Genomic DNA, 25,507 nt, shown 5'->3' on the forward strand with positions numbered 1-25,507 from the left:
AGAGATATAAAATTATATAAACAGCGAGAAAAGCAATGTTAGACTGGGAGTCCAAGGCCAGGTGGGTCTTGTGTAAGTTTCCAGCATGACCCCGTCTGGTCAACTAGAATGACCAGTGACCAGCATGGCCACGCAGGTAAAGTGGCATGAAGAAGCTCAAGGTCGACCTGCTTGACCAGAATAGTCAACCATAATGACCAGCATGATGGACCAGTATGATCAACCAGTCCATCAAGCTATGCAGGACAAGAGCTAAACTGGTTAAGCTTATCAGAATAGGGTGTGTTTTCAGCCTGGATGACCAGCTTTTCAACCACCCGGACCCTCAAATACTAGCTTAGGCTATATGAAGCCAGCTATTGGACAGCTAAACGGTTTTCGGGGGTTTGTTTGAGGATGGTGTTATTGTATGTAAAGATGAAATTTTTTTATATACAGATATAAAAACCTTGTTTTTGTGAATTTTTAAATATAAAAATGACTTACAAAATAAAAGCGGTTTGTGAAGGGATGGTAGAAGCAGGGCTTTTCACTTATGAAAAATGTACTTAGAGCGATGTATAAAAACAGCTGTAGATCATCACTGTCCAATGAAAAACATCCATCTTCAAAATTAGGACTTAACAGGAGAGGGCAAAAATGGTCTTATCTCAATGTAAGATAAGAGTTTATTCCAGGTCATGTCGAGCATTTCTATTGGTCTGTTCATCCGAATTCCTCACACTGTGCACAGAGCAGCTACGGGGTTCAAACCATAGAGAACTAAAAATGGACATACATTTCATTTTCATTGGACAGCAGCGATATAATCTAGCCCCAGGATTTTATTGTTTATGATTCATTTGAAGCATGATGTTAGGCTTTCATGTGGAATATAAATTTTATTTCAAATTATTACTTCACATTCATATTCGTATCCAACATTTTCATAGAAAAATATTTTTGACACTTTATTCCCATGTTTACTCAGAAATAAAAATATCAGTAAACACTGGAGCATTAAGGCACTTCAGACGGTTTAAGGTCAGTATTCCTCGACTGGGCAGGCTGCTTTCATCGCTGCCTTGTTTTGTGTGACGAATTAAATAGATTTAAGTGATTCCGACATTTTAGTACCGTAGACCACTATTCTAACACTACACCCAGGGCACAAGGTCAAGAAATGATAAATTCCTGGGAAATTAATGCAAAACCCGTCCTGGTATGAGCATAAGAGATCTTTTAAGGACGTTGGAAACTGTTGATCACACAATTTAAGGCTCAGTAAGTAAAGATCCCCTTTCTGATGTTGGTTTTGAGTATTGGGACAGAGACTAGATAACCAGGAGATGGCAGTGTTGTGCACCAAATCACACCGCAGACAGTCTGTTATAACTGGTACACTGTACTATCGCCACTCCTTTTGCATTCCACCTTAAATGGGCCAGAGTTACATTATATGTGGTCTCTAGCATCATTTAAGGTGGAACAGAAAGTTAGAATCAGAAGCCAACATCAGCTTCATCTGCAGGCATAACTTTGGTTTGCTTGAAAACATGCTTAGTACTAAGTCCCTGCTGGAAAAGAAACTACTTCCATCTGTGATCTCATGTGAAAAGGGAAAAATCAGGACAAAATACTGACAAAACGTCCTTAAAAACTGATCAAAAGGTCAGACAGACAACACACCTTCTGTGACTGTGGTGACAAATTCCCCTCCCTCATTCAGCGTGATGGACAGACACATACAGTCAGTTTAATCGCATGCAAACAGTAAAATCATGATGCAGCTGTTTCAGCTGGCACCAAAACATCAGCAACAAAAATCATATGTCTGACCTCCACAGCATCCACGAAATGTTAAGAGTCCGCTCTCTAGAGGCATCCGATTTCAATTTCACATGGCAATGAAATATTCAAACAAAAAGGAAGGAAGAAACAGGCTTCTTTCCAAACATGTGCATTAGTTTCTTCAATAATTTCCCCACAGCACAACAATAAATAATACCAGGTTCAGAAAAGGAAACTAGCTCGGCTACCTGACTAGCTTGTTGCATCATTACTGACCGATTCACAGTTAGCTCTTTCCAGTCTGTTCGGATCTACTGAAGGTTTTGTGTTGGTTGGTGCTGTACATGCTCATCCCCGTTCTACTGCGGAGAAAGGCCACCAGCACGAATGGCACCGTTTGCACAGGAGACAAAGCCACTCCTCATCTTATCTGGAGCACGAGGGCTCAGCCTGGAGAAGCCACACATAATCTTGGTGGCTCCATCTTAATCAGCTTAGGGCCTGATCATAAATTAAAATAAGATCATCTTGTGGAAAAGAAATGCTTGAAAAAAGGGGGAAAAAAAGGCATAGTTCCAGCTGTAGAAGTAGCACCCGTCGTGCTAGGTCTCCTCTTCCCACAGGCAGAGGTGTTTGTGAGGGGTGTAGTAGGTGAAGTTGTAGCCCTTGCTGCAGCTTTTGATGCCGCACTTGTAGGGGGTGCCGCGGCCCGTGGCGTCCCGGCTGCGGCAGTATTTGAGCAGGCAGGGGTACCACTCCAGTCGCAGGCTGTAGCTGCAGGAGCATGGCTGCCACAGGTCCTTCACCAAACGACAGCTCTGCAGGTCGGGAGCCTCTGCGCCCTGAGGCAGGATCTCAAACATGGAGCCCTCCGCACCTGCACACAGAGACAGCACACGTAAAAACACAGACAACCCAGACAGATATTCTCAATTTTAAGCACAACTAAGCTGATAAAAAATGTATTGCACACAATTTTACACAAAGGAAATTTTATAAACTACAGCTGACGGGCCTCAGCAATTGCACACCAGCTGCTCTCCTTAATATAGCTAGCTAAATGAATAGATGGACAGATAGATCCTTCTAGAATTGGGATACTTTTCACATCTCCCAGATTTAATGAATCAGGGTTGAATAATAATACTAATTAATTTTTAAGCATTAATCCCTCAACACGTTATACATTTTATATATAAATATTTATTTATATATATATTATTTATTTACTTATTTAATTATTGACTGTTTACACCACCAACTTAAGTTAATATGAAATAATTAAGCCTAATTATGTTTTGTGCTCTTTATGAAGTCAATTGTATAGAATATCTAAGTTCTGTTGAATGTGTAATATTATATATAATGAATTAATTACAATGTCTGTGTTGTTTTGAATCTGATGGCCAGAATTCAAGAAACCTACTAGTTCTGTTTCCATTTATACAACTGTTGTGTGCTATTTGCTATTGAGGCTAATTGGTAGGGTATCAAGTAGAGATGTCCAGGTAGGGGCATATTTTAATAGATCAGACTTCAGTTATTTTAAACATGATCCAATTCCAATTTTTTTCTTACTTCATTCTAGCAGAGCGCCCTCTGGTGTCCTTTGGGCTCCATTAAAGCACATTATTATGTCTGCAGTGTGGAACTATTTTACAGTGGAACATGAAACGCTAGTGAAGTATCTGTGGTACTAGTGTTTTGATTGCATTTAAAATGTTTTTCCTCCAGACTTTTGTCTATTTACTGAGATTTTAGCTAATTATCATTATTCTAAACCAATCCATTCACTGTACGTGGCAATCGATAAAGAGATTATTGTATTCTATTATATCCATGAGGAAAAAAAAAAACATCACACATGAAGTGCTTTTACTGCAGTGTTTTAGCAACTGGGAGCTGAATAATCAGGGAGGTCAAACAGACTAAACTATAAAGCTATATCAGGTTTAGGGGATTGCGTACTACCACTACCACTTCACTGGAGAGCAAATCTTTTTTGAAAGTTTCTCATTTAATATGAACCCCATGCACTGCGTATAAAATAACTCTATAAAACCAGTCAGCCATATTCATGAACACTTGTGAGCTTGTGCATTTGCTATATGTAGTAATGACTGTAATACAGACTCCAGGGAACGGAAATGACTGGGCCTGAACTATACTTAAGACATAAATGGCAGTAGGTTGGTGCTGTATTAGAGTGTGCTGGTTTAGGCAGGGTGTAATTAGAGGGTGCTTGCCTGTGTCCAGCCAGTGGCGCACATCGGCCTCGCGTGTGTACACGGCCTCGCGGGCCACGCTGCACATGTTGTGAAGGTGGGCACTCAGCTGCCACGCCCGCGTCAGGTTCACCGCCACGTTCATGCTCAGCGTCTCAGTCGCCCGCTTCTCCTCCGCCGCCCGGATGGTGTGTGGATTTTTCTGCATTCAGATCCAATGAAATGCTGTTCATTTAGTCACTGCAATCAAACTATCAAATTCACACTAGATTATTTGCTGTTCATCAGAAGAGCCATTTTTGGTGTCTAAAGCTTTGCTTCTGTAGCTGGGTACTGCAGATACGAGACTCATGTAGCCAACAGGTAATGGAACCGTACAACAATTAATTATCATCATGTCAAGCTGCATTGCTAAAAAAAAAAAAAAATTTATTAAAAAAAAAAATAATAATAATAAAAAAATAAAAAAATAAAAAAATAAATAAAAAAATAAAAAAAATCACACAAATGCCTAAAAGTGCATCAAGTTAGAAAGTAACCTCAAAGAGACACTGTTATCTATGAACATGGACAAAAGTACAGACACATTTTCTCTCAGGCTGCCATATTTTAGATGTGCATCCATTTGTATAAATAGCAACACGTCATGAAGTGCCGGAAACCACAAAAATTTGGGCTTTCAGTTAGCATGAGATTAGCAATGGCTTCCATTCATTCCATTCATTAAGCGGCCACCCATCAACAAATCTGTGCTTTTGGCCTCTCTGATCTTCTCTGTTCACTGGAGGGCCCTTGAAAAGGGGACTGACCTGCCGAAGTCTGGCCATAGATTCGCTGGGGATGATCTCATTGTGGTTGAGGCGAGTGATGAAGCACAGGGCCTGGTACTGACTCTGTCCTCTCTCCAACTCGCCCAGGATCAAGGCCCGGAAAATCTTCACATCCTACAAAACGACAGAGGAAGACAGTTTTCCATCATATTTCCCACCAGTACTGTCAAACTATCTGGCAACCAGAGCGGTAGAAGAACAGTAAGGACATCAACTCATCCAAAAAAGTGAAGATTTAGTAGTGAAGACTAGGCCCGTTCATTTAAATATATTTATTAATTTAGATATATTGTCCCAGAAATATTTAGTCATTTTAAGAGCATTTTATGCTGCTGATGAATATAAGATAAAACTGTAATTACACCCCTTTAAAGAGCAATATACTTTCAGTTGTTAAGAGTATCCAGACATTGGAATTGGAACATAAAAGGGTTAAATAACCTCCATAAATAAAAAATATAAAATAACCAAGTAAACACATCAGGCAATATTGAGGCCAGCAAAAATGACTCATGAGGTCATGTCCATATATTGTGCGATATGTCGATGATTTAAGTATTGTGACAGGCTTAGTAAAGACCTCACCAAAAGGATGAATATGGGATTTCTGCCTCTGTGAGCTTCATGAGGAGCCATCTGGGATTTTTGTTAGAGCTGTGTACTGGCAAGAACCTGGTGATACGGTACGCATCACGATACAGGGGTTATGATTTAATATATTGCCATGCTGCAAGCATGATTTTATGATTAATTTTTGATCACAGACTGTCCATTTTACTGTTGTAGAATAAAAAAAAAAAATACACAAAATCAACCACTGTCTGTCTCCAATATTTGCATGTAAGCCATTACCCCAACTAATTCATTTCAAGCATTTAGGCACAAGCCTCAAAGACAATTTTTTAAATTAATTAAAATCATCAATTCAAACCTTTGGTGGACTGGTCCTGTACTAAAGAACTTCGGTATGCTGTTCTGTATACAACATGCATGGCCTCATGGCTAGTAGTTCTTGGCAAAGTGTGAGGCCACTGGTGGCCTCGTTTTGGACTCCTCCGGCAATTAAAATTCCAGCTCTGCCTTTAACTAAAAAGGCTGCAGTCAGATCGTGAATTAAAGATTTTGTAGCACTCCGAGTCAGAACAATGGAGAGACACTGTATATTTGACATTACTGGGTTGCCACCAGCAACGGGACCGGAACCCTGGCAGTGCTCCCACTTCTAAAAAGAGTTGCATGCGAGGGCACGATGAGAAGCCCCGGAGACGAGATTGAGACCACAGACCTGTACCCGTTCATCAGTCACTCGCAGTTGGGCTCCGCATGTTGTTAGGAAACACATACTCTCTTTCTCAGACACACACACACACACACACACACACACACACACACACACACACACACACACACACACACACACACACACACACACACACACACACACACACACACACTCTCCAGGGTTTCAAACACAAGCCCTGCAGAAGGAGCTCAGCTTCAAGGGCCGCTGCTCTTCCTGGACGATCAAAACAAACAGAGACAAACGGTCTTTGTTTGCTCTGGAACGCTCTCATCTCCAACTTTCCATCTGGTTTCAAGAACTGGTCAGTGTCAGAGCAAGAACAGCATGGCAGACGTCTCACTTTAGCTCCAGCACATGGGTCACCAAGCTCACTTGGCTCACTGCAGCTCACTCAGCAGCAGCTCTCCTGTTCCATTCAAATGATGTGGATGAAAAACAGGCCAAATGTGTGACAATTGTGAAATTACAAAAAAAAAAAAATGTGCATCAAAAATGGGGACATATTCTAACTAAATAAAAAATACATTTGTACACTTGGATAAGGTGGATAACATTTGCATATTGAGGGAGGAAAAATGTGAAAAATGGTGATGGAATAAAATTTAAATAAGATTATTTGCAAATAAGTCATGTAGTAGAGGGTGTTTGGCATTATGGCCAATCAGAATGATTTACATGCAATGGAAACATGGCTACCGACTCAACTGAGCATTTACAGCTTTTTCCTGTAAGAGATTAGTAAAAAGAATGTCTATAATAATAATAATAATAATAATAATAATAATAAGAGTGCATCCAACAGAGCACACAAATAGTACATAAATACCAATAAACATGGTATTCAGACAGACAGAGAAAGCAGGAAGTCACACTGCAAACCGTCTTTTAACAAGTTCTTTAAATGTTTATGATGTTTACAATACAAAAATTCACAAATCCCAGGCAAACTAACCACGGTGTGTAGAGAGGACATTAAGGCAGATGTTTAATATTCTGATCAGGGCTGCAGGATAGACAATATGTGAATGCCTTACTTCATCCAAACATCTGGGACTGATCAGGATGCTCATAGCATGAAATAAAGCATTCAGTGATTGTCCAAATGGCTCATTTGTATATTGCAGATTGCAGCAATATTAGTATTGCTCAGGCCAAAGTCATGGCTAGGATTACAGAATGATGTATTGAGCAGCAATGATGAATGATAATGAGGATGTCTCAGTCATTACTAAACAAACAGCAACCAGGAGACTTTCCTCAATTTGCTTAAACACCTCCACACATCAGATTACCATCATTCTCTTGTACACCAAGGCACATTCATGGCCTGAGGTATGTATATTTACACTATAATGGATGCCTCTTATTTGTGTTGGGATCCCAAAAATAGGGGAAAAAATCCAGTGCACTCCGAATACGAGGCACTGAATACCCACACTGCACTATGGTGTATGGGTTTGTCATGACATTTATTTTATGCAACACGTTAATGTGCACGCCATCGCAAATTGATGTGCCAACCCACGTAACAAACCTGTTTACTTCACCATGATTTGTGTTCTCTGTTCTGTGGCGTAAAGTGCCCCTGATTTACCCCTAAAGGAAAGAGTGATTAGGACATCATTTCAAACACAGCGCAAATCTACTCTGCACTGGACGTCACTGAACACCAGCGTGCTGTGCTCTGTTCATGTACTCTAGTCCGTATTCAGTGCAGTTCTACACCAGACAGTAGATTCTGTTGTACATTACATGAAGATATCCAGCAACTATTAATTAACTATTTTAAATAACGTCAAGCTGAACAATGTCAGATAATATTCAGCTAATAATGATAATATTATTTAATTATTAATTAATATGTCAGCTACAATATTTGCCTGAGTGGTTTGATTTTTCATGTCTAATCACTGTCCACTTGTGGGCTTAGAAAAGTGGCAAAAGTATGGTGCAATGTCTTGTGCAGCTCCACCAAAGTTAAATGGTGCAGTAGCAGCATTCGGACCTGGAGTGGCAATGACAAAATGCCAAACTCCCAAGTCAATGTACCACCACAACGGTTCTGAAGCTGCTCATTTCAGGTAAAACTGCTACTTAATGGTGCTTTGAAAATAAAGGACAAGTCATAATGGCAACTATTTTGGCTGTACAGACAGCTAAAAGTTATACTAGCTGTTTAAACAAGCATCAACACAAGACATCTGTCAAAAACCACATCCCTGCCTTTAATCCGCACTGCACGCCTCTCACTGATCATGTTTGGAGGGGGGTGCAGCCTTGTAAAGGCTTGGGGGAGGCTGACCTGTAGGATTCCCGGGCCAGGCGATGGCGAACAGTCAGCGGAACACAACAGGGGAGTGAAGCCAGCTGTTATTTCAGAAAGACCTCCCAGTCAGCAGGGGCAATGGCGGCAGGGGAGGGGGAGGACGAGCGCTGCAGGACCAAATAATTACAGGGAAGCATTGGCTGTGCAGTAGTGGAACCTCCTCGCTGACAGCTAGGGAGAAACCCAGGAGCAGGCCGAGGGCATGCAACGGGTAATACGCCCCCATGCTCAGTGACATTACATGGGCCTGCCTTTCTACCCGCTAACATACTGCAGTTTCACCAGCGCCGACACGGATTAAGCTCTTATCACAGGATTCATCTTTGATTCCCATTATGCAAAATGCCTTATCTTCATTGCTTGGCAATTTCCTCCCTCCTTATCTACAGTGTGTATCCTCTTTTCGGTGTGTGGGGATGTGTGGGCATGCGGTCACAGCTCATGCAGCCTCCTGGGCTCCTCCTTCAATCCTCTAGTTGACCCTTCTCCATGTAGGAACACGTCTGAGCCAGGACAGTGAATAAACACCGCAGCCTGGTAGGTCACACACGGACCATAGTAAATACTGCCTCTGCACCCTCAGATCCTCCTGCGCAAAGCAGCTCTAGCAAAAACAGAAGGGCTGGCCATGAGACTAAACACAAATTGTGATGCACAGGCTGATTATTTTGACAGGATTTGCTGGATGGGTGTCATCTCTGAAAACAAAGCAAACATCAAGGGTCTGCTCCTCTGCCTGGTGCCTGTGGAGTGTTTGTTTGGAATCTGCCAGTGTCTGTCAACACAGTGCCAGCTCCCACTAGAACTTGGCACATCTCAACCACCCAGCTTCAAATGCTCCTTACCACACACACACACACACACACACACACACACACACACACACACACACACACACACACACACACACACACACACACACCAGAAATAACACTGTCATCTATTATCAAGTACAAAGAGGCACAGAGCAGCGGTGCAAAGCCTAACTATAAGGAGTCGCGATCTTATTGGTGAAATTTCAAAATCTTGACCAACAGGATTATAAAAAGCATTTAAATCACATTTGCAATTTAGCAAGTAGATCATTTGATACTTCCAAGTGCTTTAATATGACTCTGCTGCCAAGGACACGTTGTTAAGCATGTGTCTGGAAAGGCAGAGACAGTGTGGCTGTACTGTTAGAGCGAGTTGATATGAACTATTCTATGATGTTGGCACATCATGCACTGTAGAGAAAAGATCACGTTAGTATTCAGCACTGTACTAGTTAGTCCCGTTAGCTCCTCTTCAGAGGAAGCCTTGGTTTATCCATTTGACAGGTCAACATACCAAACACCTACGGTTAGTTACAACAACATTTTAGCCTTTGAAACAGACCATTTGGAATTGGAAACTCCTGTGTTCAATACAGAATGTAACCCCCCACCCCAATGCATTAGGTTGAATGAAATTTGCAAACATTTTGTCCAACCATGCAACAGCTGTGATGAATAGGTATAGAATTTGTGGGTGAGCATGATATGCAAAATTACACCTGTACGTTTAATAGTGTGAATAAAGTTGTCCACAGGTCAGAATTAGAATCAATCAATTAATCAATCTCATCCTATTTAGCGGATGTTTATGCTCTAGCTGACTAGAGGCTAAATGCAATGGCTACTTCAGGATAATACGGGGGCCGAGGTAAGCTTGTCGGTGGAGTGAACCAGAGCTTGGAATAGAGAGTCACACATCACAGGGAAGCAATGAAGCTAAACAAACAGCTGATACACAAGACCGGGGAGCACAACCAAACAGCTACATGTGAGACAGCACAAGGTTCGCATTGCGGCTTGTGTATGCCAAAAGAACAGTATTAGCAGCCAAAAAAGTGGCTAAAAGCCAAACCTAGGGTGACCAGAGAAGGACGAGAGGTCAATTGGCTACAACCTCTGTAGCTAACTAAGGACAAATGTGCTGCAAGGACGTAGAGGAAACGGCTCTCTATTCCTAGGCAGAATAACAGGGTTGTAAATAGGCTTGTACATATCTTGGCATTTTTTTAACCAAATCAAAAGTCATTACATCAAAAAAAACTTTTTGCTAAATAAATTCTGAAAACCCTCCTGGAGAATCTGTGTGTACGGCTGGGACAAAGTTTTCAACTTTCATCAGTATAATCAGTAAATCAAGCCAGAATACTGTATCAGTCAAGATCAGGCCAATCAGTATAGCGACGGTGAGCAGGATGGAGGCAGTGGAACTCCAGCATCGCAGAGAACCACCAGACAACAAAGCGAGCAGAGGTACGCCTGGTGCTTTTGTGCCACGCTGTGCTGTCTCGCTGCACAACGCACGCTGCCTCCGCAGTAGTGATGTGGGCTGATAAGGCTGCAAATGGAGTGAGAAGTGGAGCAATGTGTGTGGATCATTTCCTGTCGGCTGTGAGCACTTCCCCTGCGTCTGGGGGACTGGCGGCTGGCCCGAGCAAAGTCTGGCCTCTGCTCTAAAGGTCCGGCGCACAGAATTCTGGCCCCTAGACCCTATCCCACTCGCTCCACACACCACAGCAAAGCCCCGAGAAGCATTCACCCTGCACAGCCTCGGCACATTTCTCAGACTCTAATGAGCCAACACATACTGAGCAGTTTCACAGTTCTCACAGTCCAGCCAAGTCTAGTGCTGAAAAGTAGCTTTTACAATGGCTGCACTTAACAGGGCCGGGCGATTAATGGTGCGTTAGCCGTAGCTTTGGAATCTGTGGTTAGCTAATAGTGGATAACTACCATTACCAAGGGATTCTATAACAGTCCATATAGTAAGATATTACAATATCTCACATATTTCATGGTCAAGCTAGTTCACCAAGCTAGTGTTCCAAACATATCGTCTCTGTCAAGAAAGACATTGTATCTGTATCCTCCGGCCTTATAATTTATCCCAAGTAATATTTGCTGGAGCATTTCTATTGGTCCACATTATTTGACACAATGTAAAGGACAACTTTCACATTCAAACCAAGACAAAATGTTAAAAACAGCAAAAAGTAATATACATTATGTGTGTTGTGCCACAGCAACAATACAGTGTTCTGCAAAGTTTAGGGCATCCATAGGCATCCCTAATTGCAATAAAGTCTTTACATTGGTGATTACCTGGTGACTACTGCCACGATGACCTCAGCAATTTTGTGGATTATGAACTTGAGGTGTGTTCATTTCATTTAATTCACCTTCAGAAGCTCCAGGAACTTCTGTCTTGTGCTTGTGCAAGTATTTACCACCTATGTATGTAAACTGATTATCAGCAGGTTATTAACTGTGCTTTAGCATATGGCTTAGCCATTAAAAGTTTCCATTTAAGACCTTGCGAGACACACAGGCATGCAATGTCATTGTCTGAGTTTCTTTCATTTTTCCTCCCAGAAATTCCCCCCCACAAGCAGTCGCCATTAGAACCCAAGTGGAATCAAAAAATGTGCTTTCTACTGCTCATATTAAATAGCAAAATACTACAGAGCCCTGCCACCCAATGGGCTGTAAAGTTACATTGGTGACCCCCCACCCCCCACCCTTCCGTCTCTCCGGATGTGGAAAACAACAAATTGCTTTAGAACCTCACAGTCAGCCTTAAACACACACCAAAACCTCTGCCACTGGGATGGAATCCCAGACAAATGACCATCTAAGACAGGAGTGTGAAATCCGGCCCTGTAGGGCTACAGTTGAGTGATTTGTCTTGCTCAAACACACCTGATTCAACTGCGCAGTAAGTTCCAGTAAGTTACTAGGTGTGTTTGAGCAGGGATATCAACGAACCAGCTGTCAAACAACAACAAACTCCAGAAAAGCATCCATTCCAAAAGACCTTCAGGCACCTTGCTAGTTGATAATCATGGTTATCAACACTGTAACTGTAATCTTTTAATTGCCATCTCAAATGGATATCTAAATATGTAAACAAATAGTCATAATTGGAGCTCATTACTCATTAGCTTGGAATTTCAAGATTAAACCTTCAAGGTTTATAGTCATGCATATTTAGAATACAGGACAATTAATAATACCATTAACTCATACCAGCAGGCTCTCACTAATAAATATATGTTTGTAAATACAAATGATAAAGTAAAGGCATAGGATTTGAAGGGTCGAGGCTGAGCAGCTCGGCAGTCAGCTAACAAGCTACTTCTTAAGTAAATCCAGTTACAACAGTAAACTCTGCTGTAGATTGACATACAGCCAAGTTCATGAAATCATTTTTAAAAGCAGCACTGGCGACAGACTTCCCCAAGGGGGTGCATTTCCAGGCTGTCAGCTGTGCTTCTCCAGGGTGCCGCTTTCCACAGCTGGGTGACCAATAAAGTCACCATTGCACTAGAGTAGGTCATGGTAAAATCAGCTGTTCTGTAACAGTTTTGGAATTTAGAAATTGGCCTGTTTTCCAGCCCACAGATTTATTTTTCAATGAAGAGCCAACAGTGTTTGAGGTCATGGAGGTAGGTCACCTCCAGGTCCTGAACTTATTTTTATTGGTTGACCAATAAAGAGAGTCCGTGAACAAAGAGAACATGGCATGTTTACCAGTCGTTTGTTGCATACAGCTAGCCTGAGAAGTGATATAGCGTCCTACCACAACATGTACAGCCCTGTTAAGATGTGCCTATTTTGCTTAGCGCAAGACAAATATCAGATACTAGTGTCTCTGCCTTCCTTGTGGTGGAGTTCGCATAACCATAACCATGCCTCTACCCCCCCCCCCCCCCTCCCAACCTTCCACCCTAAGTCTCGCTCACCACTTCTGTGGGCAACAGCAGCTGAAGTGTGCTGGGTGTGCTTTTCGGAGTGTGAACACCTCGCTCCGTTGACACAGAGCCCTCCTTATCGTGGACAATGCAGCTTTCTGCCAAAGGTCTCCAGAGAGCCCGCTGCACTTCCTGTTTTCCAGGCTCCCCATAGAGCAGGTCTGTTTGATGGGGCCTGCTCAGTTCTTCATTCAGGAGTGAACCACAGGCCCGTAATGAAATGAAGCTTGTCGGGTTCGAGCACTGAGCTCCACTGCTGAGTCAGAATACAGGTATGCTTGATCAGGCTGTTGACTTTCGCCTTACCGTTTAATTTACCCAGCGGAGCTCTGATCATGGAGGAATTCCTGCTCTGCGAGAGCACAAAGATGATCTGACCATTGCAAAGCACTTTACCATACATGCTGAGAGTGGCCTGAAACCTAAGTGCGGCGTGTAGCCAAGCGCTAATGCAAACAAACTGCAAGCCGAGCAAACACGCCGCAGAGCGGAGCAGTGTGGGGACAGAAGTGTTTATGGTTAAGGCGGCTTCACGCTCACAACGAAATTAGGAAAACAGCATTGTCCAGCGTTTCCTCTCTCAACAGTGGAGGGGGACTATGGCACGTACTTTGGCGCTAAAGGTATTTGCACTGGCAGCCTGAGCAGCTCAGTGAAAAGGCACAGGTGCATAGCAGTCTTCTAACCTCTCGCTGTAAAGACCAGTAAACCAAGACAAAAGGGTGAGGGGTGGAGAAGGGGGAGCTGGCGACAAACGCACCAGTTCAGGCTAATTACACCAGGAATGTAAAAAGCCTTCACACCTGGACCACTCAGCCTGGAGCTTCAGTGTTTAAGCATAAACTTCCACAATGATGCTCTGGAAAAGTATCCCACCATTGGTGATTAAAACACTGAAGTGTGTGAGTGTGTGCGGTACTGCGGTAGCTATTTACTTCTAGTGTTTGTTGGCTACAGTGCCCAACAAAAGAAGCAAGGGGGGTTGAGGAGACAGCAGAGGTTCCTACTGGACAAACCTCAACCAAGAAATTTGCCTTTGTAGCCCTGGGACAATAAATTATAATCAAATAAAGAGATAATTTGTATGGTATGTCAATTTATTGTTAAAAGTAGAGAGAAAACAGTTTAGCTTATCCACAAAAAGGGTGTCCAATGCCAGAAGCAACTGTGAGACATGCCATCTGTGCAGAAAAGTTTACCACCAAAAATTGTAATACTACCAATTTGCAAGCACATCTCAGGATACATCATCCAGCTCATCAGATTACTTACCATAACTATCGTACTTGTTCATTTTTGTCCCATGGGGGTCTCGAGCTGAATTTTGGCAGATTTTGCACAACTACACTGACAGAAATATATGTTTTTTGCTTCTAAGTAAAACATGAACTTCAGCAAGTGGAAATTTACTGCTCAGTTTGGCCAGCTCAGCGCACAAGCACACTTTTATTGGTGATGCCATTTCAAAAAAAGTACCAGCATAAAAGAGGCTGCAATCACTCTTTATTGATCTAAGTAAAATGTCACGTAACCGACATGGCTCCTCTCTCAGCAGGTACTACATATCTGAATTTGCATCATGATCTCGTTATCGTAATAATCCGCAAAGCCTACCACTTTGTGGAATACAGCTAGAGAACAAGCTAGCTTCATTAAGAGGTGGGATTTTCAATTTCAGTCCTTACCCATGTGCTTTACTGAAATACGCCAGACACCGACACCAGGACGGTGATTGCGACCGCTTCTCTAAATACAACGGAAAACACAAGAGCAAATATTGAGAAAGGTACTTGGCTGACCAAAGGTCATGTTTAATGACTGGTCTCACAGAGGCCATCCATCCTCCGGCCTGCGCTTTGAACCGTGTGATCTTTTGCCTCTACTTGTGTGGCTGAAAAGAACGTCAGTGCTAGATGCTGGAACCATGTTTGCACACTACCAGCTGGCTGTTTGTGCTCCCAACTCAACGGAACATTGACCGTTCTGCTTTGCTACGACCTCTCCTCCTCCAAACAGCCCGAAAAACGAGTGCGGCAGCCAGCAGCACTGCGCAACGTGGCACAGCTAATTAACTCTCCCTACCCCCATCTCAAGGCCAGCAAAACACTGCGTCTGCTTCAGTTCAGCACACACATTCACACCATTTACTGATGTTCGTGAAGCATGTTTCATAATACCCAATCACTCACACACACACACACACACAGACAAACAATATCTCAACACTGCTTATCAAGCCAAAATCTACTACACAAGAAAGAGATTTTGGAGCGTGGGAGAAGCACAGATAGGAGGTCCTCAAACTCCAGGGACAACACACTGTTTTTGCTAACTATGTGGGAAACATGTTTCAGTTCTACAAAGACATTGCTTCTTAGGAAATCAGCCTCACTCCAAATTCTGGGTCACCAACCAGGAAGTTCACATGAAAATTCCAGTGTTGAGCAAGGAATCAGATTGATCAGAGGTTTGTGTGGCGTGTGAGGACAGTTTACCCTGAAGGTGAAACGAAACTGTTTGGAAAAAACAGAGGATAACAACGATGCAGATCAGTGTACGCTGCTGGCCAGAAGTTAGTTATAGTAGGAGATTGAGAACTAGATGTAGGATATGATGTTGTTCGAGAGAGAAACCAAAAGGATTCAAGTGTACATATGCAAATCTGCGACTTTGAAGACTTAGTTAAGTTATCCTCAGTCAAAACTCACAATACATCAATCAGCAACCATGAACAATACTCTGGTAGGGCCATGACTCTTAAACTATCAGCACTGATTATTAGTCAGTTTGCCAACTAATATATTCAATATCCTTATCATTACCCAAGGAACACTGCATATTTCATTACAAAGAGCATGGAGAATTAGATCTAGAGCAAATGTTGTATATAAAAAAAAAAGTAATAAAAAAAATCCCCTTCAGCCCACCCCTGGTAAAAGAGCAGAGCCTGATGGACATTCTCAATTATATGCCATTACATTCTATGTCACACTGTTATTGTTCAGTTGACTCAAGTCACTCAAGTCAATTCATTCAATTCACTGTGAAATGACTCCATCTTATTTATAGTTATTAATAATCAATAGTGCCAGCCCTATATTCTAGCACGGTCACTGCTGGAATGTGTTATGGAGCAGCTGATTGGGAGTCCGTCCACTGAAACACGTCCGCCTTTCCCGTCTGTGGGAACTGGGATTCTTTTTATTATCTGCGGGCTTCAAAAGGCCAACATCTGCTTGACACTGGCCTGAACAAAGACATCAGCTTGTGGCCAAGAGGCCGCTGGAGAGTCCTGTGGGACTGCCTGCAGCCTACACAATGGAAAAGAAAGGAACTTTGCACAAAACTGATAATCAAAGGGTCCAGAGGTAGACACATTGACCCAGTTTACACCTGGTCTCTTCATGTGACTAGTACCTGGACTGTATCCTGATAGGATTTCAGGCACAGGCATTTACACTTGGTAGTGAAATGCATCTCTGAAATCCGACAAAATATGCAAATTCGATCATTGCATTGCAATTATGTCTGGTGCTTTAATGTGGCTAAAATGCGTCTCAGACCATCTCCTGAAGTTTAATTGTGTTTTTTGTGTGGTTTGGCCTTATCCAGATATAATCCTGATTTTTATATATATTATATATATTATATTAAAGGTTCTTTACACTCACACATCTCACTTACAAGTGGTTCTTCTAAGGCGGAGGCTCATAGAACCATTCAACGTTCTAGAAATACTCAAAACACCAACGATAAAAGTCTCATAAAAGTGTATTGTGACAGTTTCTCACAATAACTCTTTGTACATCCTCTTAGCCAGCCAAGTTCACCACCGACTGTAGTACCTATTACAAGATATCGCTTACAAGTTTCTTTTCATGTCACTTTCGCTTCAGAATGCCTTTGAAAACAACACAGGGAAGGGCCAAATCAGCCTCATCAAGCCTTTTTAAACAGCCCTCTGAGTCACTGCTGTGGCACTGACTGGGGGGGGAAGGAGCAACTGCCAGTGCCTGCAGCTAAAGCCACACCGTTCCCATGTGACGCTGCACAAACAAGTCGGATTGCCCAAGTGCAGGTGCACGCACCTGGATGGCACCTAGGAGCAAAGCTAGCTGTCCGAGAAAAGATGACACTGGCAAAGAAAAGCCATGACAAGTTCCTGCAAGTGACATAGCAGGCAGACTGGGAGTACTCCAATCCAGACAGGGAACATCAACCACTCATGCGCTAAACATGTTTGTGTAGGGGTTTACTCTGATGAATGTGACGGTTGCGCCATGGCCCGCGTTTCCTGTTCCCAAACAAGAGCGGGACTATGGAACGGAGCCCATGAAGAGATGCTTACACATGAGCCTTCACGAATAAAATCCCCCCCCTCTCGCTACACGGTCAATGGTGAAACAATAGTGAAGCACAGTTGTACCATGTGCCAAACAGCTACAACTGGGCGCATCTGCAGTCGCAGGAAGTAGACAATTATGGCCGTAGTTTGCACAGTATCACACTGATTCAGTCAATTAACTTCATACAGGTCCATAGGTGCGCTGAAAGGGTACTTTAGAGCCACGGTTTCTCATCCTTTCCACCTTGATCTTTGTCCACCTGTGTGTAACTTAAACCACGATGATCCACAAGAAAATAAATAAATGAATAAATAAAACTTTGAGAACTCTAGTAACTTATTTCATAGGTTAAACCAGACATCAGGCTTTAAACAACAGGGTTTTGGATTAGCGTAATCACCTCTGCCCTGGGCAAATCCATAGTTAATGTCCTGACTGTGTTTTTCATAAAGGAACAAGCCATCTCTAGTTATCTAGCGGCCTCTCATGCGTTTCCACAAGCGGGCTGTCTCAAACTGCAGATATTTGAATAGCCGTCTCCCGCAACAGGCCTTTATTTATACATCTCCATGACTTGCGTAGTTAACAGTTTGAAAATCCTTGTTTTTCTACCATTTTTAACTCATGTTTCAATGACAAAATAACATTATTGGCCCACTAGATGGTGCTTTGCGGGCCTACTGTCGTGTTTTAGAGTGATGCCATAGCAAAATTATTGTAGGTTCCCTTTAGAACCCTTCAACAGATGGTTCTTCAGAGGAAAGAAAAAAGGGGTTTCAAAAAGGGGTTTTTAAACCTAATCTCTCCCCCACATCCCTAGCATACCGCAGACAAATATTTTCCTGACAGTTCCCTGTACCTAGTAAAGGAACATTAAAAACTCAAAGCTCGCTTGTAATAGACGTCAATGGGCAGGTGCTAAAGTAGCTCCTATGGCTTGGCTGTACTTTCCTAAATTATTCTGAGAGGTAATGGACTGTATGCTATACAGCACATTTACACATACACAGTTATATCACAATATTATGACCACCTCCGGGACATCAAAAATGTATTTTCACAGGGTTTGCTGCATGTAAAAATAAGCGAGCACACCAGTCGGTTGTAGCAGAGTGCAAAACGATCCTCATGGGTAAAGGACATGATCTGACTGATGTCCAAAAGGGCAAGATAATAGGGTACCGGGCAAAGCGTGGTAGTATCTTGAAAACCGCTAACTTTGTGAGATGTTCTAGAGCCACCGTAGTGAAGATCTACCGAAAATGGACTTCTCACACATGCAGTACCTCCCAACAGCATAACAGTGGTGCTACATGGGTCATTATTGCTAGAGGGAAAATGTGGTGCGGAGCAATCTGCGTGCCACTGTGGAGCAGTTAACCTCTATAATGAGCACCTTCATAGTGTCATTTGAGCCTAGAGTGGTTATTCCCACTATAAGGTAAATGGTCATTCATTTCTGTATTTATACTGTATTTATTGCCTTCTCAACCAACAGCTGTTTAGCGCTGTCCATTATGACTGAATTTATAAGGAGTGTCTTAGCCTGGACTGCTTTCAGAATGAGGCACAATACAGGTCCCACCAATGAGAACAGAGCACATGTACAGACAGTATATCTGTTCTAAAGGCAGGTTACGTTAGGTTAAGGATAGAGAGGTTGGATATTGACTATTTTGATTCACATACCCACATACCCTCCTAAAGTGTCACCACTGACACTTTGAGTGTGAAGAACCTTGGGGGAGGCATGATTTTTTTTTCTTCCATTTTTTAACCATCCATTCAAAAGATCCTTCTGTGGCACTTCTCCAAAAAAACCTTTTGCCTTGTGTTATTTGTAAGAGTGTAATAACTGGATAAAACTCCCCTGCAAGTGCACACTGGCACTCGGAATTGCAGTCAAGATGATGCAAGAGGGCTCACACGTCTTGTAGAAAGCATGTGCAGCCCCTCGGTCTTCCAAACTAGCAGCATCGACATGTCAACAAGAAAAGGCTTACAAGTTTTGGGAATTGGGGAACTGGAAACAGCTAAAGTGGAAGAAAGAACAAAAAAAGTTAGAGGGAAAAAAAAGCACAAAGTAGCTTCAAAATAAATAAAACAATAATCCAATGTTCAATTCATAGCTCCAAATGGCCAAGTTTCCAGCACCATGGCCAAGGTTACTGGGAGATACTGTATGCGGTTTCAGTGAGAAAAGAAGGGATGGGACGCTGCCAAACGGGTCAAGGATATCCCAATGGGGAGATGCACAAAAGGCCAACCACTATGTTCTTCTCCTTAGACAGCAGTGGGTGTGAGGCAAAATAAATCAATTCACATTCATCACCACTTACTGTGTGGGCTATTTTTTTCCCCTTCATAACTGCCTTCTCTTTGAAGGCAGCCTAGATATTAAAACAGCCGAAGGGTAGAGAAAGAGAGAAGGCGAGGGAAAGAAACGCTATACAGCTAGAGATAGAGATAAAAGGCTTGATTTTAGACAATGCTAGCGTGAGCTTTCACACTCCCGCCTTTACAGCACGGCACATCCTTGTAATTGCGTGTGATCATTGCCCCCTTTCCCATACACTTCTCCTTTGTTTTGATGGTTCCCAATTACCTCACACATCCAGGAGCAGTGTTAGTGCAGGCCTACAGCAGGCAGCTGCTTGGCATGACCCCCCACATATCAACAATTAAAAGCATAACAGGCTGTTATGTGAGCAGTGAGAAAATAACTACCTGCCAACACCGCAGGATATTAACAAAGCATCAGATAGCGATTATATACTGATAAATACTGAGAATTATGACAGGCCACAGATAGAGGCTCAAAAGAAAGCACTCACTGAATATATCTGAGACTGATTAAGATACTCCACCACACATTTATTATATAAAAAAAAAGACAGCTGTACAGGCTGTGAACCTTTGTTCGAAGAAAACATGTTCAGTTCAATGACCATTTGGAGCCAGTTTTACAGACCCAGATTAAGAGTAAGCCTGAAGTAAAACAATGTTGGTGATTCATTATTTTTTTAGCCAGGTCAGGTCAGGTCAGGCCAGGATGCTGACCATTGGTGTTCAGAGAATAATAAAGTGCTTATCATATCTCCATAGTACTGTTTAATATTGAGAACTGCGATACTGCATTGGGTAATTGGGTTATCTAAATCAAATTCTAGTATTGTGAAAACCCTGGTGTCAACACTGCATATGGGAAAACTACAGACAGGTTTCCCAGACAGGGGGTTCAGAGTAGTAGTCTAGACTACAAAGAAAAATAAAGTCCAGGACTAGACTCAATCCCTGTTCCAGAAAACTACCCCCATAAACGTGCAGCCTAACATCTGTGAACTCTTCCAGGCCCACCGGTTTTTAAACCCATCTAACTGGAACAGAAGTTGAAGGCCCCATTTAACATAGATAGGACTGGTTTCTTGAATTTGCTCCAATCCCACTTGGTCCTCAGCCAAAACCAGACCCCCCAAACCCCCCCCAAAGCCATAACTGAATTCTCGCACTCTGTCTCAGGATGAACATTTCCTAATCTTGTAAAGATGATTCATGAAGTAGGATCATGCCAACTGAAGCCCATAATGCTCTTCCTCTGGTTAATGACTACCCAACTGGACAAAGTCCTCAAGAGATTCCAATCCTGCCAACTAAAAGCTCTGCTCAATAATGCTGCTGTGTGCCACCGATCATCCCATTATACCTCAACTGCATCAAATCACAGGATCGGACTGATTTCATAAGTAGTGATAGGATTACTTCAGCTCACACAGCTGAAACACTGGGAATGAAGGGGCTCGTTCTCTCACAGAAGGGTTGGATCACAATTCTGCCACTTTTGACTGACAGTGAGTGACGGATTAAACGCATAACATGCGATCAAATCCAGGGAGGTTTCCACGTTCCAAGTTCACACAAAAATCACCAGCTAAAGTGGTGACCTGGGCCATATAAGTACACACTGTATACACACTGTCTGCATGAAAGCCTGTCTCCTGGCACCAAAGTAAAAGCGTTTGCAGAGCAGCAAACAATAAATCCAGGAAGGCAGCTGGAAGTCATAGTTAATTCAACTTTCCATAAATCCTCGAGATACTGCGCGACGCAGATGAGAAACACATGTGCGAAGAATGGAGACAGGCCTCAGAGTGGAACTGATAAAAAAAAAAAAAAAAAAAGAAGAAGAGGAAAGCAAGAGTCAAATCCCTGCCATGTGCAATCAAAGCTCCGGCCTAGACAGCGTCAGTGTAACCATCTGAAAGTGCTGATGGAGTGAGTTAGGTTTCTAGGAACGCAAGAAATCACATACTGTGAATCACATACAATTAAGAATCGTCCCTCGGTTTTGAGGTCTAGGCTTTGAAGTGGTAGGAGAGGACGACAGGACGGCATGCTTGATTTTGTATCTTCAACAGCTTCAAAAGAGCTGTTAAACCAAGTAGTCGGTTCTTGACAGCACTTAAACTTTTTTTTTTCTCCAACCGTGGCAGTTAATTTCATCATGTCACTATATCGATGATACCATTTAACTGGCTTCAAATCTGTGTAGACCCTTTACAAAACAGTTATTCAGTAAAAGGCCTCTTTTCTTTAGATGGTTCCCCTACACTACTGTAGATGCTTATTTAACAAACCTTGAAAATTGTTCTATATATCCACATATACACATATATACATATAACAGTGCAAGAACCTTATAGAATTAGATATAGATCATTTAAAACATTTGATATCAGTTGATTCCAGCTCTGATGATTTCAAATTGGAGACCAACAGATGGGTCAATCCATACTGATGACCACAGTGTGATCACTGACCACTGACCAAAAGTTTTTAAGGGCCTAAAACCTTCATGCTAATCGATTACAACGGCAATATTATTTTATGGTTTCATAATATTTATCATTAACTTACAGTTTAAGCTAAACAGTGGTTTACTCGCAGACATGGCTGTTAATTCTGTCATTTTCAACTCAAGCAACAGGTACTGGTTTGGTTGAGATACACTGTTCCACGGTCTTTCATATATAAATACACAGGGCCGGCCTGTGCTGAGGCATATAGTTAAACTGGGGGCTAGTCACACTGGGTTCCCCAAGGTACAAATCTTCACGATCAACATCGTGCAACTGCAAATATATTATATTATAATATATACAATATATACAGAGTAGAAACCAGCTGAATAACTGGATTTAAGTAATTCTACAAATAGCGAGAATATCCAGTCAACTACAATAGTGCCCTCTCCAAGACACAGTTGTGGGTAGTAAATGATTACATAGACAAAGCATACACTGAATGGACCACGATGGCCTGTTAAAACCTTCCAACTATGACCGAATATGAAGTAATCCATGGGACGTGCTCAAATCACAGCCTGGCTCTGCACTCTGCCACTGAAACCTAATACCATTTCCACACAGCCATGTGTGTGTGGGAGAAAAAAAGGACTGTATTTACACTAGAGGTTGTGGCTCGAGCAGCCTAACTGCAGTCAAACTGACCACATATGATTTACCCACGTGTAGACCCGAATCCAGAATGAACTGTCCGGTGACTCTGGTCACCTTGTGTCCCTTTCTCGTCCTTACCTGCTTGAAATCAGCCACAAAGGTTATGAGAGTGCCATCAGCCTGCTTAAACTCCAGTGTGACAGAGTCCTGCTCACTGTCCGCCTCCAGCACCTCTTCTGTAATGTGTCCATCAGCCAAGCGGACCCGCACCTTCAGTTCTGAGCAGTGTGTGAGGGTGAGGAGGCAACAGAGCAGCAGTAGAGGAGGTCCAGGTGACACCAACATACCAGACCACAAGCTTCAATAGCAGAAGGTCGCACAGAAAACACACATAATCCTCCTGAGGGTGGTGGTGGTGGTGGTGGTGGTGCTAGTTTGGCTCGGTTCGGTTCATTCCACTCAGGTTCCTGACTCAAACACACTGCTGGAGGCTCTCACAACTTCTTCGTCCATGTTCTCGAGGCTGAGGGCGAAAGGTGTGAACTCGCAGTCATGCTGTAAACAACAACAGCAGCAGCAGCAGCAGCAGCAGCAGCGAGGAGAAGAGCTGGAGCTGCTGGGAGTTGAGTGCAGGGGTCACTCGCAGCGGTGTGAGAGGAGTCCTCGCTGAGATTGGAGTAGTGCTGAGCGGCTGCGGCTGCGGCTGCGGCTGCTGCTGCTGGAGGCTCGTAGTAAGACACAACGCTCACTTCCATTCAGCATGCTGAGGTTCTCACACACACACACCCACCCACCCCCGCACGCACACGCACACGCACACACACACACACAACACCTCGGCTTTACTTTCTGTTTTTCTCTCCCTCCTTCACTTCTTTAGTCTCCCTGAGCGCTCACCGAGATCCGTCACTTCCTTCATGATCCAAAGTGCAGCTCGGCGCTCACTCCGGCCTCCAAAGTTTTAGTGGCATGGCAGCGCTGGAGGCTCTTAAAGGCACAGCGACCTCCAAACACACAGGCTGACAACTCCAGCAGTGCCGCCAGAGTTTCTACAGCCCCTCATTCAGTTAATCAGTCAGTCCACAGTCCACAAATAATACCATTCAGGTAAAATATGCAAATGGTGTTTATGATATTTTGAATGAAATATTTTGTTACTTACATTTATAATAATTCATTACTATTGTACTAAACTATTTATAATAAAAGATAATAATTAGAAATGATTACAAATCACAATACTATTAGAATATGAGTGATGCTAAAATATTAATAAAGAAATGACACATTGTAGTAGTAGTAGTAAGTAAGTAAGAAATAAATAAATAAATAAATAAATAAAATATATCATCAATAGCTTGGGCACCTCAAATTTAAATTACACATTTATCTGATTTTTAAGTAAAGAAAACTCGGAATAAACGAAAATGCACTCAAATATATATATATATATATATATATATATATATATATATATATATATATATATATATATATATATATACACACACACACACATACACACACACACACACATATATATATATATATAAAATTAAACATTTTTCATATAATCTTTATTTTTTCAGCACATAAACATCTAAAACATCAATGTTGTTGGTTTTATTTGGACAATATCTGTATCTGAAGCTGTGCCCTATTCCCTATCCCCTACATGTAAAAGTGTAGATCACTATACCGAACGCTATTTTAGGGAACAGAATTTGACATGGTAGTGATTCTTCCTCTTTAAACCAAACAACGCAATGAATCATGGATATTCCACGCCTGCTAGGTAGATCCATCATGATCCATCGTTTCTACACTTCTTATTGTGGTGCATTGTGGGACTGTTACAGAGCACTGAATATTCTACACTACGTTCTTGTACACCACTACAAAATGACAGAACCCCAAAGTGGTGCACCAGTTTCAGACACAGCTCTTGATTATCAAATTGGGCCTGAGGCACGTCACCAACTGTAATTAGGAACTGTCAGCTGAATCATGATAAGTACTCTGGCTTAGCCAACTTTTACAGACATTCACTAAACATGAACTCCTCTAAACAACCGTCTAAAGATCTGAAAACAAAAGCAATCAAAAAAGAGCTATAAGAAGACAGCCAAGTGTTTTCAGCTTGCGGTTTCTATAGGGAAGACTGTTATTAGGAAATGCAGGTTCAGAGAAACTGTAGTGGTCAAGAATACATCTGGAAGACCAAGAGAACTCGGAGAGAACTGCTTGTGTAAGACAGACAAATCAAACCACCATATGACTGCTAAGAAGCTGCGTTAAAGTTTAGTTGAGTGAACAGTGCACTGTACTTGCACTGTACTTGCACAAACAATAAGAAGGAAACCTTACATGCAATCTAAAAGTTATCATGCCAAGGGTGCCCATACTTTTGCATAAGACTGTGATAAATGTTTTGTACATGCCAGATTGTATGTGGTTCTAAAATGCAA

At 42.3% G+C, this 25,507-nt stretch overlaps 1 protein-coding gene across 1 annotated transcript; it reads right to left on the reverse strand.

Annotated features, from left to right (window-relative positions):
- Positions 1–884: 884 nt before the first annotated feature.
- On the reverse strand, positions 885–23,947 carry oafa (OAF homolog a (Drosophila)). Its single transcript, XM_072692128.1, has 4 exons — positions 23,178–23,947; positions 4,805–4,939; positions 4,017–4,197; positions 885–2,647 (listed from the first exon to the last, which is right to left on the reverse strand). The coding sequence occupies exons 1-4, from the start codon at positions 23,382–23,384 to the stop codon at positions 2,373–2,375; spliced, it is 798 nt and encodes a 265-aa protein (XP_072548229.1). The 5' UTR covers positions 23,385–23,947; the 3' UTR covers positions 885–2,372.
- Positions 23,948–25,507: the final 1,560 nt, after the last annotated feature.

Source organism: Salminus brasiliensis, chromosome 11, assembly GCF_030463535.1.
Source record: "Salminus brasiliensis chromosome 11, fSalBra1.hap2, whole genome shotgun sequence".
NCBI lineage: Eukaryota > Metazoa > Chordata > Actinopteri > Characiformes > Bryconidae > Salminus > Salminus brasiliensis.

Excerpts from the sequence above, each read along its gene's own strand:
- oafa (XM_072692128.1), bottom strand. The coding sequence starts at position 23,384 with ATGTTGGTGTCACCTGGACCTCCTCTACTGCTGCTCTGTTGCCTCCTC. Across the intron at positions 4,940-23,177 it reads TTGTGGCTGATTTCAAGCAG|GATGTGAAGATTTTCCGGGC; the intron begins GTAAGGACGAGA and ends GTCGTTTTGTAG. Across the intron at positions 2,648-4,016 it reads GCGCCACTGGCTGGACACAG|GTGCGGAGGGCTCCATGTTT; the intron begins GCAAGCACCCTC and ends CTCTGTGTGCAG.